This window comes from Pungitius pungitius, chromosome 12 (assembly GCF_949316345.1).
Source record: "Pungitius pungitius chromosome 12, fPunPun2.1, whole genome shotgun sequence".
In the NCBI taxonomy this organism is placed as follows: domain Eukaryota; kingdom Metazoa; phylum Chordata; class Actinopteri; order Perciformes; family Gasterosteidae; genus Pungitius; species Pungitius pungitius.
Genome location: NC_084911.1, coordinates 968,303 through 985,015, shown reverse-complemented (window position 1 = coordinate 985,015; position 16,713 = coordinate 968,303). Strand labels below are relative to the sequence as shown.

At 45.8% G+C, this 16,713-nt stretch overlaps 1 protein-coding gene across 1 annotated transcript in view; it reads left to right on the top strand.

Annotated features, from left to right (window-relative positions):
* Positions 1-9,527, top strand: part of LOC119220008 (RNA binding protein fox-1 homolog 3-like) — a 19,653-nt gene extending 10,126 nt beyond the window's left edge. The window contains 2 exon segments of the mRNA XM_062566059.1: positions 256-334; positions 8,866-9,527. Coding sequence (XP_062422043.1) covers positions 256-334; positions 8,866-8,868 — 82 coding nt within the window. The 3' untranslated portion in view covers positions 8,869-9,527.
* Positions 9,528-16,713: the final 7,186 nt, after the last annotated feature.

Below are 16,713 nucleotides of genomic sequence, written 5' to 3'. Positions count from 1 at the left end.
CCCCACCCAATCGAGATGTCAACGAGGACTATAACTCACAACCTCTGAACTTCCCTTTATGAACCACCTTGTATAACACAGGGACCCGAGGGGGGGGGGGGGGAGGGGGGGGCATTGATCGCGTTAGAGACTTGAAATAGTCGACTTGAGGGGTTGCGCATTAAACAAGCATGCAAAAATATGCCCCCCCCCCCCCCCACCCCCCCGTCAGTGATCGATCGCTGACCGCGCTCTCTGTGCCTCTCTGTTGTGCAGCTATGGCAGAGTCTATGCAACAGCGGACCCCTACCACCACACGATCGGCCCCGCAGCCACGTACAGCGTGGGGACCATGGTAAGTCTACAAGACCGCCGCCCCCCCCCCCTCGTCCCCCCCTGCCTCCGGTGCGACACACACACACACACAAGACCTCACGCTCCTAAATAAAGACCAGAGACTGCAGCGGTCGCTGGTCTTTATTTGTCATTCATCCATTGGTTTTGCCTGTGGCGCCGCGTGGCGCCGCCTGCTGGAGGCGAGCGGCGCTGCAACCAGGAAAAGAAAACGCCGGCATGCGGAAAATTGGCTCAGACGTTTAGTGCAACAAACTCATGTTATGCCACCCGATGCAATATTAATTTGCGAGTTGCTCCTGGAATGAGAATGAGTGATCGATGCTGCGTGCTGCTCTTTTAAGTTTGACATCAACTCTGCATCTCAACATAACGAGAACATTTCACCCTGCATCACTCAGCTCGCCACGGAGCGAGTCGGATCACTCCTCTTGATTTCTTTTTTATCGCATCCAGCCAAACCAAACGTGAAAGGATGACGTTGCATTTTTAATGTCTGTTTTTAGCTAGCTTTTGCAGCTACTGTAACATCAAAGATGAAAAGTGAGGCTAAATAAAAGAGGGTATTTTTGCTTTTGTTTTTGCCGTGATGAGGGGACGGGGCCGAGCTCGCAGACCAAAACCCAGAGATCAAGGAGCATTAAACGCATGCAGCAGCGTGCCGTGGGACGTCAAAGAGAGAGAGCCAGGCTGGGGGGAGGGAGGGAGCTGTCTCGCCCCCCCCCCTTCCTGCCCTCACCCTGGATCGCAGGCCGGCTCTCAGCCTGAGAAATGACTCCGATTTAACATTCCGGCATGCACGCCATTTTTCAATAACGTAAAAGAAAAGCAAAAAGTTCCCCGGTGCAGCTGCTAGCTAAAAGCTTTCATTAATTAAGACATTTGTTTTTTTTCTCTTCATTTACTTAATTAAAAAAATGTGCTTGAATGTTTTTTTATTCTTTTTTCCTCCAAATTTCCTTCCACTTCTCTCTTTGATCGTCCTCTCAACCAAAGACTGGATTTGGCCCCTAAAATAATCAGAGCTAAAATGTTGTGTGTGTTGGGAGCTGAGGCGCTAACCCAGACCCTCGGGGTGGGGGGGGGGGGGTTACTGGGAGACGTGCTGTGCAGAGGCCAACATCCAATAAGCTTGTGGGCTGAAGAGAAAAGACCAGTTTGGTTCCTAATTCTTTAATCATATTTTGTTAATGCTTCTCCAGCAGAGAGGAGTCATTTTTTTGCATTTTAAAGCTTTACAATAATTAGTTCCTCTGAGGTTGAGGTTTTATATTCTCTTTACTCATTTCCAGCATCTCGAATGGATGAAAGTTTGCACACAAGCGAGAGGGCTCCCCGAAATTAGGCAAAATTACCCTTTGAAGACATTCAGTAGCCTTTGGAGTCTGAATTCTTAATTGCAGCCGAGCCCCTGAAAGATGAGAGGAGGGGCTGCGTGTGTGTGTGTGTGCGTGTGTGCGTGTGTGTGTGCGTGTGTGTGTGTGTGTGTGTGCGTGCGTGTGCAGGTGTGCTTTGTGTGTGTGTGTGTCTGCCCTAGATAGCTCCAGTAGGGTGTTAAACCTGGGGGCTAATATCCTGTGGTGGTCCGCCCTGCAGAAAGCTGCAGACTCCTGCAGATTACCCCCCCCCCCCACCCTGCACTGCTGAGCCTCAATCTCCCACATAGTTGCATCCTTAAAAACGTCTTCAATTGAATAAAAGCTAGAATATCATTTAATTCACTTTTATTTGGTAAATTAGAGGAAATTCTTCAGCCCTGTGTTTAATATAACGTTAACAAATGATATTTTATTAACTGCAATTCAGCGTAACTTCTGGTTCATAAACCCTGCTCCTAACACACACTCCAACTACTGGCTTAACCACATCGACCCCCCCCCCCCCCCCCCCCCCACCGCGTGGTCACTCCCATACGGAAAACCCAGTCACTGGAAAAAGGAAGGAAATTTGTGGAGAAAGAGAAAGCGACTAAAGCTGTCACCTGAATACTGATTGGTACTTTTCATCTTTGATGTTGCAGGCTAGCCTTTACAGAGGAGGGTACAGTCGCTTCACCCCCTACTAAAAGAAAGAAAGAACAGAGACATTACACCCCTCCACGCCCCCACCCCCATCCAACAAACAAATAAAAAAAACTTCTTTAAAAAAGAAAACAAGCAGAGGCCTGGTCCTGGTGGAGAACTAAATCAAACTGAAAGCCTCCAGCCAACAACCCCCCCCCCCTTCTGAATCCGAATATTTCTACAACAACCTGTTTGATGTCATCATTGTTCTGCTCTTGTTTTGTTTTCATTTTGTGCTTTTTGGAAAGTGTTCTGCAGCCTGATTACTGCTGTAAATGGGTGCTGTGTCACCATGGCGATGTGAGCCTCCTGCAGCACGCATGATGCATGTCAGAGGTGTGTTTACCTGACTAAGAACGTACTGGGCCATTGAACCCCCCCCCAGGCATGACTAACGGGAACGTGTGCCTACGAGCTGAACCCTGTGCTGGGGAGGCATGCGGGTGCATCGGGTCGCGGGGGTCAGACTCACGATGCTCACACCGCGGCCCCGTCTCCTGCAAATTGTGACTTGCAACTGGTGTGCGAGGGATGGAAGGGAGGTGGAGGGGGGGTGGGGGGGGGCGTTTCAATTAGGGAACCACCATCAGCTGGAGATTTACATAGCTACATAGAACCAAGTGAACCATGAGCCCTTTCACCACTTCCTAATCTACCCTCACCACTTCCTGCTGTATCCTCTTCACTTCCCGCTGTACCTTTACCACTTCCTGCTGTATTCTTACCATTTCCTGCTGTACCTTCACCACTTCCTGCTGTACCTTCACCACTTCCCGCTGTACCTTCACCACTTCCTGCTGTATTCTTACCATTTCCCGCTGTACCCTCACCACTTCCTGCTGTATTCTTACCATTTCCTGCTGTACCTTCACCACTTCCCGCTGTACCTTCACCACTTCCTGCTGTACCTTCACCACTTCCCGCTATACCTTCACCACTTCCCGCTGTACCTTCACCACTTCCTGCTGTATTCTTACCATTTCCCGCTGTACCCTCACCACTTCCCGCTGTATTCTCACCATTTCCCGCTGTACCTTCACCACTTCCAGTTGTACTTTCATCACTTCCTGCTGCACCTTCACCACTTCCCGCAGTATCTTCATCACTTCCAGCTGTCCCTTCACCACTTCCTGCTGAACCCTTATCACTTTTTCTCTTAGCTACAAGTCAACTTCTTTAAGTGATCCACTGAGCTCCTCTCTGGGGTAGTGAATAGTAATACATTATTAAAGGAACAAAGGAGGCAGCTCATGACCTCTTCGACGTGGTGCTTCCTGAAGTCGACTTAGTGACTTCCTGTTGTGCACCTTGTTGTTTTGGGGCAGTTTTCATTTCTCAGATCGAACGTTTAACGGCTCGACAGATGCATTGAGTCCTTGAATAGAAGCACCAGAGCTCGATTTGCAGGAGACACGACTGCACTGATTCACCGGGGCAGATAGACTGTATCCACACACACACGCACACACACACACACACACACACGCGCACACACACACACACACACACACGTTTTACCTCAGGATGAGCAAACTTAAACTCCTCAAAACCACAACACAACCAGCGGGTTTAGTTTCAGCAGAAACCTGCTGTCTTTATTAAAGCAAGTACATATATGTATATATTTCTACATATATAAATACATATACATGTATGAATACAACATGTATTTCACAAGGAGACCCGGTGATGAGTGTAAGCATCGGATCTGACACCACTTTGTGCTGCGTGAGGACAAGAAAACGCTTTATTTAAAGCACTTTATTTGTTGTCAGCTTTTTCAGAACTGTAACTTATTTATAAAAATATAATATGCAGCTAGTTATGTTTAGTCAAGATGTTAAAACGATATATAGTACTGTATATTTAAAAAAGAAAAACATAATCTTTATGTGAGTAAACAAACATTGTTCTTCCTTTTATACGCTAACGTGTGCAAAACATTCGGGGTTTTATAGTCTAGTCGAAATGAACTTTGATTCATTTTTAACTATTTTACAGAAAGAGAACCGGTTTAGTGCTTCTGTGGGAGAGTACACACCGTGTGTGTGTGTACATATATATGTGTGTATATATATATGTATATATGTACACACATGCATGCGTGAGTGAGTGTGTGTGTGTGTGGAGTGATTGGAGTTAAGAGGACTTTGCTTCACGTCCCTGTAATAACATAATGAATAAAATGATTATTGTTGTTTTAAAATGCACTTTATGTGCTTGAGTTAATATATTAACAAGCTCAAACATCATTTAATAAATTGAATAGCTATTGCTCAAAATAATGTAATTATGGGGTAGAGGTCTTTATTTAAAATTTGTGCCAAATAAATTGTTTGTTACAGAGGCAGAGTAAGAAGAAATGTTATTTTTGTGAGAAATTAAGACAGAATGTCGACATAAACATAGAACCTCACAAAGTACTTTTTAAATTCTTATATTAATGATCTATTCTTGACTTGAGATCAAAGACGTCCTGAATGTCAAAGCAGCAGTTTCTCCTCCTCACATCTGGACATCAACTCAAAACACAGAACCATGTGCGGCAGATGAGACTTTAAGTGACGAATCCCACTTGAAATGACCCCCCCAGTGACCTTTAGTTGTTCTCAACGTCCTCACAAGTCCGCCGCCACGGACGCCGTTATTACAGGGACTCGCGTGAGGTCATAAATAACGGCGCGGAGCTCTGAGCTCATTTTGAATGTGAATGTGAGCGCTTGTCTTTTGGGGGGGTGGGAGGGGGGGGGGGGGGGTAGTTTGCTTTCGTCGTATTCCATAACCAGCTTTAATATGCAAGCAGACCTCTATTTGATCTACATGTGATGGTGTAAGACGTTCACATATCAGCAGGAAGTCCATCGTTTGTATTTAATACTCTTCGTCCTCGGCCCTGACGAGCTGGCAGGTGCAATTATTACAAAAAAGATTTGTACAAAAGAGCAAAAAAGTTACAGTACTTTGTAAATACATTTAAATGTACACACACACACGCACACACACACACACACTGAATCGCTGTTTTATATGTATTCCTATGTGAAGTGGGGTTATCTGTGTATTTTCAATTCAGCTGAACTTGTTCTTGAATTGTATGTAATTTATACAATTAGAATATATTGTCTGAAAGGTGTAGAGGTACAGTATAATTATTATTATTATTATGACGATTTTATTTCTTCATTCATGAATTATTTCCGTTGTCGATAATGTGACATGAAAGTAATCTGATTGTTTGAGTGTCAGAATAAAGCAGTTATAAGAATATAATGTCTGCCTTCACACCTGTTGTTGCTCCTCATTTTGGAGCTTTTCATTTTTTGTGCAGCTTTGTTTCTTTTGAGCAATCAGATGGATTCAAAAAGGGGGAAAAGTTCAGGTTCAAATAAAGAAAAACTTACAGATAAATATAATAAACTCTCAATCGCACGCGTGATGAAAACAGCGTTGATCCCGATATTCTGTTTGAATCCCACAAAGAGATTTGACTATTTAGATATTTCTCTTTTAGAATAAATTCTCAATATTTCATTTTCCCTCAGATGGAAAAGTAAAGAAATAAAATATATTTTTAGGACGTTCTCACAGCGATATCCCTAAACTACCACATACTGCCACATACTACTGCATACTACCGCAAACTACTGCATACTACCGCAAACTACTGCATATTACCGCAAACTACTGCATACTACCGTAAACTACCGCAAACTACTGCATACTACTGCATACTACCGCAAACTACTGCATATTACTGCATACTACCGTAAACTACCGCAAACTACTGCATACGACTGCATACACCGCAAACTACTGCATACTACTGCATACTACTGCAGACTACCGCAAACTACTGCATACTACTGCATACTACCGCAAACTACTGCATACTAACGCAAACTACTGCGTATTACTGCATACTACCACAAACTACTGCATACTACTGTATACTAACGCAAACTACTGCATATTACTGCATACTACCACATACTACTGCATACTACTGCAAACTACTGCATACTACTGCATACTACCACATACTACCGCAAACTACTGCATACTACCACATACTACCCGCAAACTACTGCATACTACCACATACTACCCGCATACTACTGCATAGCACTTCCTACTACTGCATAGCACTTCCTACTACTGCATACTACTGCATACTACTGCATAGCACTTCCTACTACTGCATACTACTGCAAACTACTGCATACAACGACATACTATGGCATACTACCGCATAGCACTTCATACTATGACATACTACCGCATACTACCACACTACTACTGCATACTACTGCAAACTACTGCATACTACGACATACTATGGCATACTACCGCATAGCACTTCATACTACGGCATACTACTGCATACTACCACATACTACTGCATACTACCGCATACTACCACATACTACTGCAAACTACCACATACTACGGCATACTACCGCATAGCACTTCATACTACGGCATACTACTGCGTACTACTGCATACTACCACATAGTACTGCATACTACCACTACCACATAGTACTGCATACTACCACATAGTACTGCATACTACGACATACTACGGCATACTACCGCATACTACCGCATAGCACTTCATACTACTGCATACTACTGCATACTACCACATAGTACTGCATACTACTGCATAGCACTTCATACTACGGCATACTACTGCATACTACCACATAGTACTGCATACTAGTGCATACTACGACATACTACCGCATACTACCGCATAGCACTTCATACTACGGAATACTACTGCATAGCACTTCATATTACGGCATACTACGGCATACTACCACATACTACTGCAAACTACTGCATACTACCACATACTACGGCATACTACCGCATAGCACTTCATACTACGGCATACTACCACATACTACGGCATACTACCGCATAGCACTTCATACTACGGCATACTACTGCATACTACCACATACTACGGCATACTACCGCATAGCACTTCATACTACGGCATACTACTGCATACTACCACATACTACGGCATACTACCGCATAGCACTTCATACTACGGCATACTACTGCATACTACCACATAGTACTGCATACTACGACATACTACCGCATAGCACTTCATACTACGGCATACTACTGCATACTACCACATAGTACTGCATACTACGACATACTACCGCATACTACCGCATACTACCACATAGTACTGCATACTACTGCATAGCACTTCATACTACGGCATACTACTGCTTACTACCACATAGTACTGCATACTAGTGCATACTACGACATACTACCGCATACTACCGCATAGCACTTCATACTACGGAATACTACTGCATAGCACTTCATACTACGGCATACTACTGCATACTACCACATAGTACTGCATACTACGACATACTACCGCATAGCACTTCATACTACGGCATACTACTGCATACTACCACATAGTACTGCATACTACGACATACTACCGCATACTACTGCATACTACCGCATAGCAATTCATTGCTACTGCATACTAACAAATATTCACCAATAGACATAATAAGCACAAAGCATACATTCCTCCCTGTCACAGAGTATAAAAAAGCAGTGCTGGTGCGTCCGGGTGGAGCGACCCCTCCCTGAGTAGAGCGACCCCTCCCTGGGTAGAGCGACCCCTCCCTGGGTTGTACTAAAGATAGACTGTAGTCTCCGCTCCGTGGACTCATGATTTATAGAGCCGTGTCAGCGAGCTGCAGAAGGTCCCAAGCGACGGATGGGGGGGGGGACGCGGCTCCATGAGATGGATACGAGGGCAGGCGGCGTTGACTTTGAGACACTTGTTTGTCTCTCTAGATTTGGGGGGAGGGATTGAGGGGGAGGGGGAGGTAACGCACTACAAAGGGAGTTGTCCATATTAAGGCCTTGTTTCATTTCTTTATTTATTTCCTTTGTGGAGATCACTCCGAATTAGCCAGCACCCCCCCCCCCCCCCCGCTCCTCTGCTACCATCAGACTCCATTACACGAGACTTGGCCCCCGCCGATCTGTGATCACAGAGCGCTCTGATCTTCCTCCTCTTGTGCCACATCGGAGGAGGAGGAGGAGGAGGAAGCTGTCTCTCTGCTCACTAAACTTTTAAAGCTCGTTTCTGACTTCCATCCTGAACTTTTCCTCCTTGGAGCATTGAATGTTACAGAGGGGGGGGGCTTTGCAGAGAGCTTGTTTCTTTTTCATTCAGTAGGTTTACTTGTATTTGATTTTGAATTATTAAGACTCAATGACAAGGTCCTCGTCGTAGGAAGGAACAAAGTGTACATGTACTATTTAATGCATATAGATGAATGACATATTCAATATTATATTTAATATATCTTCAATATAATGTAATATTACAGTTCTGTTATACATTTGAATACCTGCTTCATGTTCTGCATATTTACCCGTCTCCCCACTTTTCTTCCTTGTTCCCCAGTAAATACTAACGGGAGAGCTGTGCTCATATTGATGGACATCACAGATGAAAACAACGAGGGGAGGAGAACTAGCTTTAAGAAAATAACACAAGAAGACGAAGGAGGTGGAGGAGGTGGAGGAGGAGGAGGAGGAGTCTCTCTACTGAGGCTGGCGCCGCGGTAGCGGCGTCACACCGGCCACAAACTTGAGGGACGGAGTGAGCCCGTTTCCACCGGGGGGGCCCCCTCCTCGCCGGGAAAAAAAGACAAGCGAGAGAATGCAAAGTTTCCCCTTATTATAAAACATTTTATTTTTCTATACTTTTGTGATTTACAAATGGTAAAAAAAGTGTATAAAGCAGATGTGTACAAATGTGTTTGATGTTCTTTGGGAGGGAGGTGAACAGCTGATTCTGGGGTACGCAGGGAGGAGGAGGAGGGAGGACACCCCCCTGCCCCCCCCCCCCCCCCCCTTCTCCACCTCTCAATGGCAGGCAGACGCACTTTCTACGCTGCACCTCCTGTGGGTGGGGTCAAAGGTCAGCCTCACTGGTCTCACTGCTCCGCCTTCTTCCTTCCGGCCTCCCCGACCTCCTTCCTCCTTTTTTTCCTCCCTCGGCTGGTGACGTCGTCACTTCCTGCTTTTTGCTGCGGTGTCACCGGCCGGCACCCTCCCCCCCCCCCCCGTGGATACTGTCGTGATGTCACTTTCTCCTGGCAGCACCACTGGGCATCACTGGTTTACAGCGTTGGGTAGCGGAGGGCAGGTGGTGGGGGGGGTGAGGGGGGGGCAGGATGCCTCCCCACGCCCCCCCCCCCCCCACCCCCAAGCAGAGGTCAGTTGGAGGACTCACCTGCCAGCCTCCGAGCCCCAGAGCCTCTGTATCGCCCCCCCACCGGCAGACAGACGTTCGGACCGCCGGTGGGGGGGCGGGGGTTTGGGGGGGGGGGGGCAGAGGATGCACGTTTCCACCTGACGAGAAGAGCCCGTCGTCCTCCATCAGCAGGAGCACCACCCGAACACGAGGCACACGTAGAGCAGACGCGTCAGCTGTTTATTTCCTCAATGTATTCTGGGAATATTTATTTGTGTGTTTATTTTTTTGTTTTTTTTTGCAGCACTTGAAAACTTTGAAAGAGGAAAAAAAAAAGGTGGAGACGTTTGAGAAGAGTCACTGTAAACGTGTTTAAACCGAATGTTGGTTCAGTTCTTTGAATGTACATTAATGTCTAGGGTGTCCAATACGTATGTATTCCTTTCTGTATATAAATATATATACATATCTATTATATGGGCTGTGGTGATGTCAGGGAGCAGGGGGGGGGGGGGCAGCAAAGCCTCTGGCCCCCGAACATAGATATCAGACCCCCTCCAACTAAATATGTCCCTGATATTTACTGTAACATGTGATCATGTGTTATATGATTGAAAGTGTGATGGTGATAGTGTGAACTGACCCCCCCCCCACCCCCACCCCCCCAACACACACTTGCAGTTTTTTACTTTGTTGGAGAATTGCCAATTAGTGCAAAAGGTGTTAAAACAGTTTAGGGATATTGATTGTTCTTTTTTTTTTTTACATTACTCGAACCAAAGTATGATTTGAACCCCCCCCCCCACCTTTTGTATGAGGAAATGACCTTTCTTTCTCCCTCTGCTGATCCGAGGCCAGCAGGTTTTCGGGCGAAGCACAACGTCAGTGAGCGCGTTCAGGGCGACGTACTGCTGCGCTTTTATTTTGTGAGGCTACGCTCCGGACTTCCTGTACAGAACTGCGGCGGTTCTGTTCACATCCTGTACAGTAAACTTCACCTCGCACCTCTTGATTAACTTCCATCTTATTTCAGGTTTCAACAAAAAAGAAAAGAAAAAAAACTAGTTCTGAATCAGGGCTCCTTCCCACGCGACCTCTGCTCATGTGTAGAAGCTTCTCATATATTACAGAGTATCTATATCATGGCAACTAACTGTTGTGAAGTCTAACTGGGGTAAAAGTCGGCCATTGCCCCCCCCCCCCCCCCTCCATGCAGCAATCACACGCAGGCTTCAGCTCTTTTCTTTCATGAACCTGCAGGTTTGAGTCATGTGATCCATCCGGCCTACTTACCAGAAAAAAAGCAGGTGGGAGTTTTACTTTGAAGGGAACTTCCTGTGAGGGAAGAAAAAGAGGATATAATCAGGTTGAGGAACCACAGGTGTCATTGTTGGGCCTTTATTAACGTCTAGGTTTTGGTCACATGATCTGATTTTTCCCACTGAATGATCTATGCACTTTGCAACAAAAACACATTCGTCACATGTGAAACTGTTATTTACATATTGTAGTTAGCTGGTAGTTTGTAATATGTATTCTATATTTTTTATTGCAACAAATCCCTGTGAAAACACCAAAAAACAACAATACGTTCTGACTGGCGCTCAGCTGCCGGCCCATTGGTTCCCTCAGAGGATGATGGATGGGGGGGGGGGGGGGGGGGGTTGGGGACAGGAGTCAATTTTGGGAAAGATGATGTCATCACTGTACGACGCAGAGAGAACATAAAGAAACGAGCTGTGATGTTTGATCGCCTGACGGGTTCCTGTCACGATGAAGGGTGTTTCCTGGGGGGGGTGGGGGCATTTCTTCTGTGGTCTTCCATGTTCCGGCTCTCCTTCAGCCGAGGAGTCCATTTGTTTTGTTGACACACTTTGGACTAAACTTTCTTCACAAAGATGTCAGCTTGTGAAGCTCCAGCCGGCACCCTCAGTGTGGGGGGGGGGCATCTCTTCCTTCCTTCAGATGATGTGGTCCTGATCTTCCTGAGCACAACTGCTTGAGCTGTGACACTAGCAGGACCGCCCCCCCACCCCTCCCCCCCTCCCCCCTCCAATCACACACCCTTCTGAACCGGACAGCCCCCCCCACCGTACCTAGCCTTCTAGTATGTGAGTCGACTGGCCCCCTTTTGTAATCCTGGTGTTCTGTACATAATGACCCCCCCCCCCTGCAGTCCTTTCAGGGGGAAAAACAAAAAAACACAAAAACAACATCCTCTGACTCCCCGAAATCTTGTATTTTGTTCTAATGACAAAATTTATTTATAAGGATTTTTTAAAAATCTATCTCTTTCTCCTTTTTGTAAATGTTCCAGTTAAATGAAGTATAAAAATGTTTAAAAATTAAATGGATATATTGAAAGGTTGAAAAAAAAAAAAAAGAAGTCCCCGCCCCACTCCCTCTGGCTCTGTACTCTGAACTTTGTGTTTGTTTTTTCTCTTTCTGTATGCTTCTCTTTATGTGCTTCAGATGAAGAGTTCTATTTATTATGACATTAACGTTATTATAATTATGACTAATTATTAATATTATCATCATCCTCATCATCCTCATTATTATCATTAATAAACTTGTCTACTTCAGCCGCGGCGTCTGTTTCGTGGCGGCACCCTTGCATGGGGGATGGGGTGCGGGGTGTGGGGGGGGGATGGGGTGCGGGGTGTGGGGGGGGGATGGGGTGCGGGGTGTGGGGGGGGGATGGGGTGCGGGGTGTGGGGGGGATGGGATGGGGGAGGCGGCTCATTTGTCACCTGCTGAGCCCCCTCCAGGTTTACAAGATGGAGAGCACCTGTCTGTCTGCGTTTACCCACCGGAGCAAAGACGGACTCAGGAAATATAGACACAGGACCTCGGGGGGGGGGGTCTAAGACACATCACACTGTGAACCTCAGCTTCCTTTCTAGAAAATACTTTTAATGAGGTTTTTACAAGATAAAATACACATTTTTCAACATTGTTTTTCTTTAAATTCCTCAACATTTACCTTTCATTCTACTTTTTATAGCATACAATCAATTATATACAATGAAGGAAATATATTCGACTCAACGTACTTCTACCGTTTCATTTATTTATGGCTTACTGTGACATGAAAGAACAGCATCAAAATACGACATTTTACAATATACTGAAAAATGACTTAAAATATTATTAATAATCAATCAAAAACTTTATTTCAGACTCACGGTCCAGATAGTAAATAAAATATTTCTTTATGATTGAACTTTTACAAACTAAACTTTTGACAATGTTGCCTTTTTTGCATGAGGTTTTTTATTCCTTTTGAACGACTTGGACTCTGAGGATTAAGGAACCTTCTGAAAAGAATTTCTGCTTTCTACACTTTTTATATTGGTGGTTTTCTCTGTTTTTTGTTTCCCTCACTTTCCTCTGACAGATCTGAGAAAATAACAACAGTCGGGAAATGTAAAATCTAATTGTTTTATTAAAAAATATGATGGAATAATTTACGGGACATTTTGTCAAAGTTGGGTCCAAACTCCAGATTCTACGGGTCCAATGAGTCCTTTAAAGTAATAATAAAGTAAAACATCCCATGACGACGGACACAAGAGAAGAAAACAAACACACTTCTAATCTGAGGTTCTGATCACGAGTCAAACTGAACCACATATAGCTTTAAAAATAGAATTTAAATAGAATAGAACATCATACATGACCTGATGAACCAGAATTTCAAAACTTTGTAGCAACTGATTGAAGCTTAAAAATGATATTTGTGACGTGTAAATTAAACACATGTAACTCACCACCAAGACGCCGCCTGATCCCACACGGGGCGCCAGCCTGAAGGTCGCCTCAGAGGTCGATGGACTCGGGGCCTCAGAGGTCGATGGACTCGGGCCTCAGAGGTCGATGGACTCGGGGCCTCAGAGGTCGATGGACTCGGGCCTCAGAGGTCGATGGACTCGGGGCCTCAGAGGTCGATGGACTCGGGCCTCAGAGGTCGATGGACTCGGGGCCTCAGAGGTCGATGGACTCGGGCCTCAGAGGTCGATGGACTCGGGCCTCAGAGGTCGATGGACTCGGGGCCTCAGAGGTCGATGGACTCGGGGCCTCAGAGGTCGATGGACTCGGGCCTCAGAGGTCGATGGACTCGGGGCCTCAGAGGTCGATGGACTCGGGCCTCAGAGGTCGATGGACTCGGGGCCTCAGAGGTCGATGGACTCGGGGCATCAGAGGTCGATGGACTCGGGGCCTCAGAAGTCGATGGACTCGGGGCCTCAGAGGTCGATGGACTCACAGATTGTTCAGCTGTCATCATGTTCTGTTCCCAGGAGTGAAACGTCATCTCCAGACTTCGATGCACCATCATGTCGGGGTCACGGCGTGACGGAGCTGATGGAGCTTCGTAGAAACTCACCCGAAGCATCAAGTCACGGCTCATAACTCAAAGATTTGTGCACAACCCCCTCGTGTAATTTCACTAACAAATAGAATTAGCAAACAAGATTTATGAGGCAAACAAATGGAACATCCAGCCAATAACACAGTTATCTTCAGTTTATGATAATTCATCTCATCCGTCATTAGGTGTGTGTACATATCTCAAATATACATATTTATTTAATATACAATCATACAATATGGTTGTTTTGCTCTCTTCTCTGCATACATAACTTCCCCATTTATATCCATTGATATTAATTAGTATGACATTTATGTATCTGCAGTTCAGGAAGTTGATATTAATGCATTTATTACAGTTTTATTACCATGTTTAGATATCCGTGTCTTTTTCTTTAGAACATTTAAAGTTGGAGCTTAATTATTAAGAATTAGAAAACATAATAAATGACATTCTTCACAAAATAAGTAACTAATTATAGCTCATTTTAATTGTCTTATGAATTATTTTTCGACTCAAATACCATTGTGAGATAAATATTACTTTAAAAGCAAGAAATAAACATTCAGTCTGAAACTTGATATTAGACACTTATGTACTAATGCTGCAGCTGTGTGTGTGTGTGTGTGTGTGTGTGTGTGTGTGTGTGTGTGTGTGTGTCTGTGTGTGTGTCTGTGTCTGTGAGTGTGTCTGTGTCTGTGTGTGTGAATGTGTGTGTGTGTGTGTGCTCCCCACCTGTCGCTCCACCGCCTGCATCCGGCCTCCATCGCTCTGAGGACACCGCAGGGACGAGTGTCTTCCGAGGAGGACGTCAGAGGTTCCTCAAGTGAAGAGATGATCATGAGCTCCACCTGCTCCTCCTGCAGCCTCCGTCATCCAGCCTGACGGGGTGCATTTACTCCACCCGTCCAGAAGATGGAGACAAACACTGACACATGAGAACATGAGAAGAAGAAAGCAGAATTACTACGTGAACTCCAAGTTCTAAGTGATCCGTGAAAGCGATTCGTCCTTTAATGACAACGTACTTCCATTTGAAGGACGCGATGTTTAAAGAAAAGGACTCGATGCAGTTGATAAAAAAATAAGTCTTGTTTCACTTGTTTAACGACGAAACGTTAAACATTTCAATCATTTCACTGGCTGTGATCCCTTCACTGAACCCTACGACATCAACTGTGACTCAGCACAAGAGACGACACGTACATCGAAATATTTAAATACCACACGCTTAACTAATCGTTTGAATCAAAATAGAGAGTAAACACCACCAACAACAGATGTCTGGATGCATATGGAGTCATTAATAATACGCAGTAATTCAAAATTACACCTAGATGATACCACCCCCCCCCATCTGCACACCGGATCTGAAGCGCGGCTTCGCTGTGACCCGTCTGTTGTCCGAGGCCTCTGTAGACGGAAGGAGAGGGAGTGAGGAAAGGGAGGGAGGAGACGAAAGATGTCTCATGAATGTCAGCGAGATTCCACAAATTGTAAAATAAGCAGTTTAACTCTTTACGGACTACAAACAAATGGTCTCAGATGTACGAGAGCATCTCACAACGCATCCAGCAGCAGTTGTTTCAGACGTATAAATCAAGACTGTGAGACCGCTTGTGACTTCAGTGACATTTTGTACATCATCATCTTCGTCTTCATCCGCTTGGCCGCCGCCGGGAGAGAAATGGCTGTCGAGGTCGTTGACAGCATCATCTGTCAGGGTAACCGGGGGGCCGCCGGATGGCGTGACGGGTCGGGCTCCCGGGGGGGGGGGGGGGGGGCGCTGAGGGACTCGGTGGTAACACAACAACTAAATCAAGACCTTTCGCCAACGGACATGGTGCTTCACGTCCCGGGCGCGTGATCGGTGGGATTCGCGGCGTGAGGTCAGAGCCCGGCAGAGGTTGTCAGGGTGTAAGCCGAGAGGCCGCCGGTAGATACCCGGAGACGGGCTCCGGCCCGGCTCACGAGAGCACTGCTGGAAATAGCTCCAAGCGGAAAATGAAGCGCGCGGCCGCGTGTCCGAGCCCCGCCTGCGAGCGCGCGCCTTTCTTTGATTATTTTGGTGTCAGATGAGCGGATCTCTGCCACGATGTCCGGTGAGGCGGGAAGGCCACAGAGAGAGAGAGCATATGCCGCCATATCTCCTCCGACGTGGGCCACTTCCTCCTCGGCTCGGCCAGCAACGCGTGCGCACGCCGTGACACAGTGTGTCGGTCTGCACGTGTTGCATTGAACATATTTGTTGTTTTTCATCACATTGGATAACATATATTTAAACACCTTTAGGACTAATTCAGAGTTACTATGAAACCATTTAGAGTTACTATGTAAATATTTAGGGTGACTATGAAAACACAGCGGTAGAGAGCAGGCACACATTTGATCCCATAAACACTGAACACTGTGGCTTTAAACGGATTTGATGAAATATGAAACTTATTTTAAGGGAGGACATCTGCTCCACAAGCCTTAAATAACTTCTAAAAAAAGCTGCAACTCCAAACAGGTTCCATGAGTGAGAAAGTCAAATGTTTGAGAGCCTCAGGGAGATGTTTCATGAACAATGACGTCTGGTGCACAGCAGCAGGTGCTGCATTTCTCTCCTGTGAGCTGTGGGGGGGGCTCACGCCCTGACTGGGGAGCAGATATAGCCCCGGGCGGCGTGTCGCGGTGAG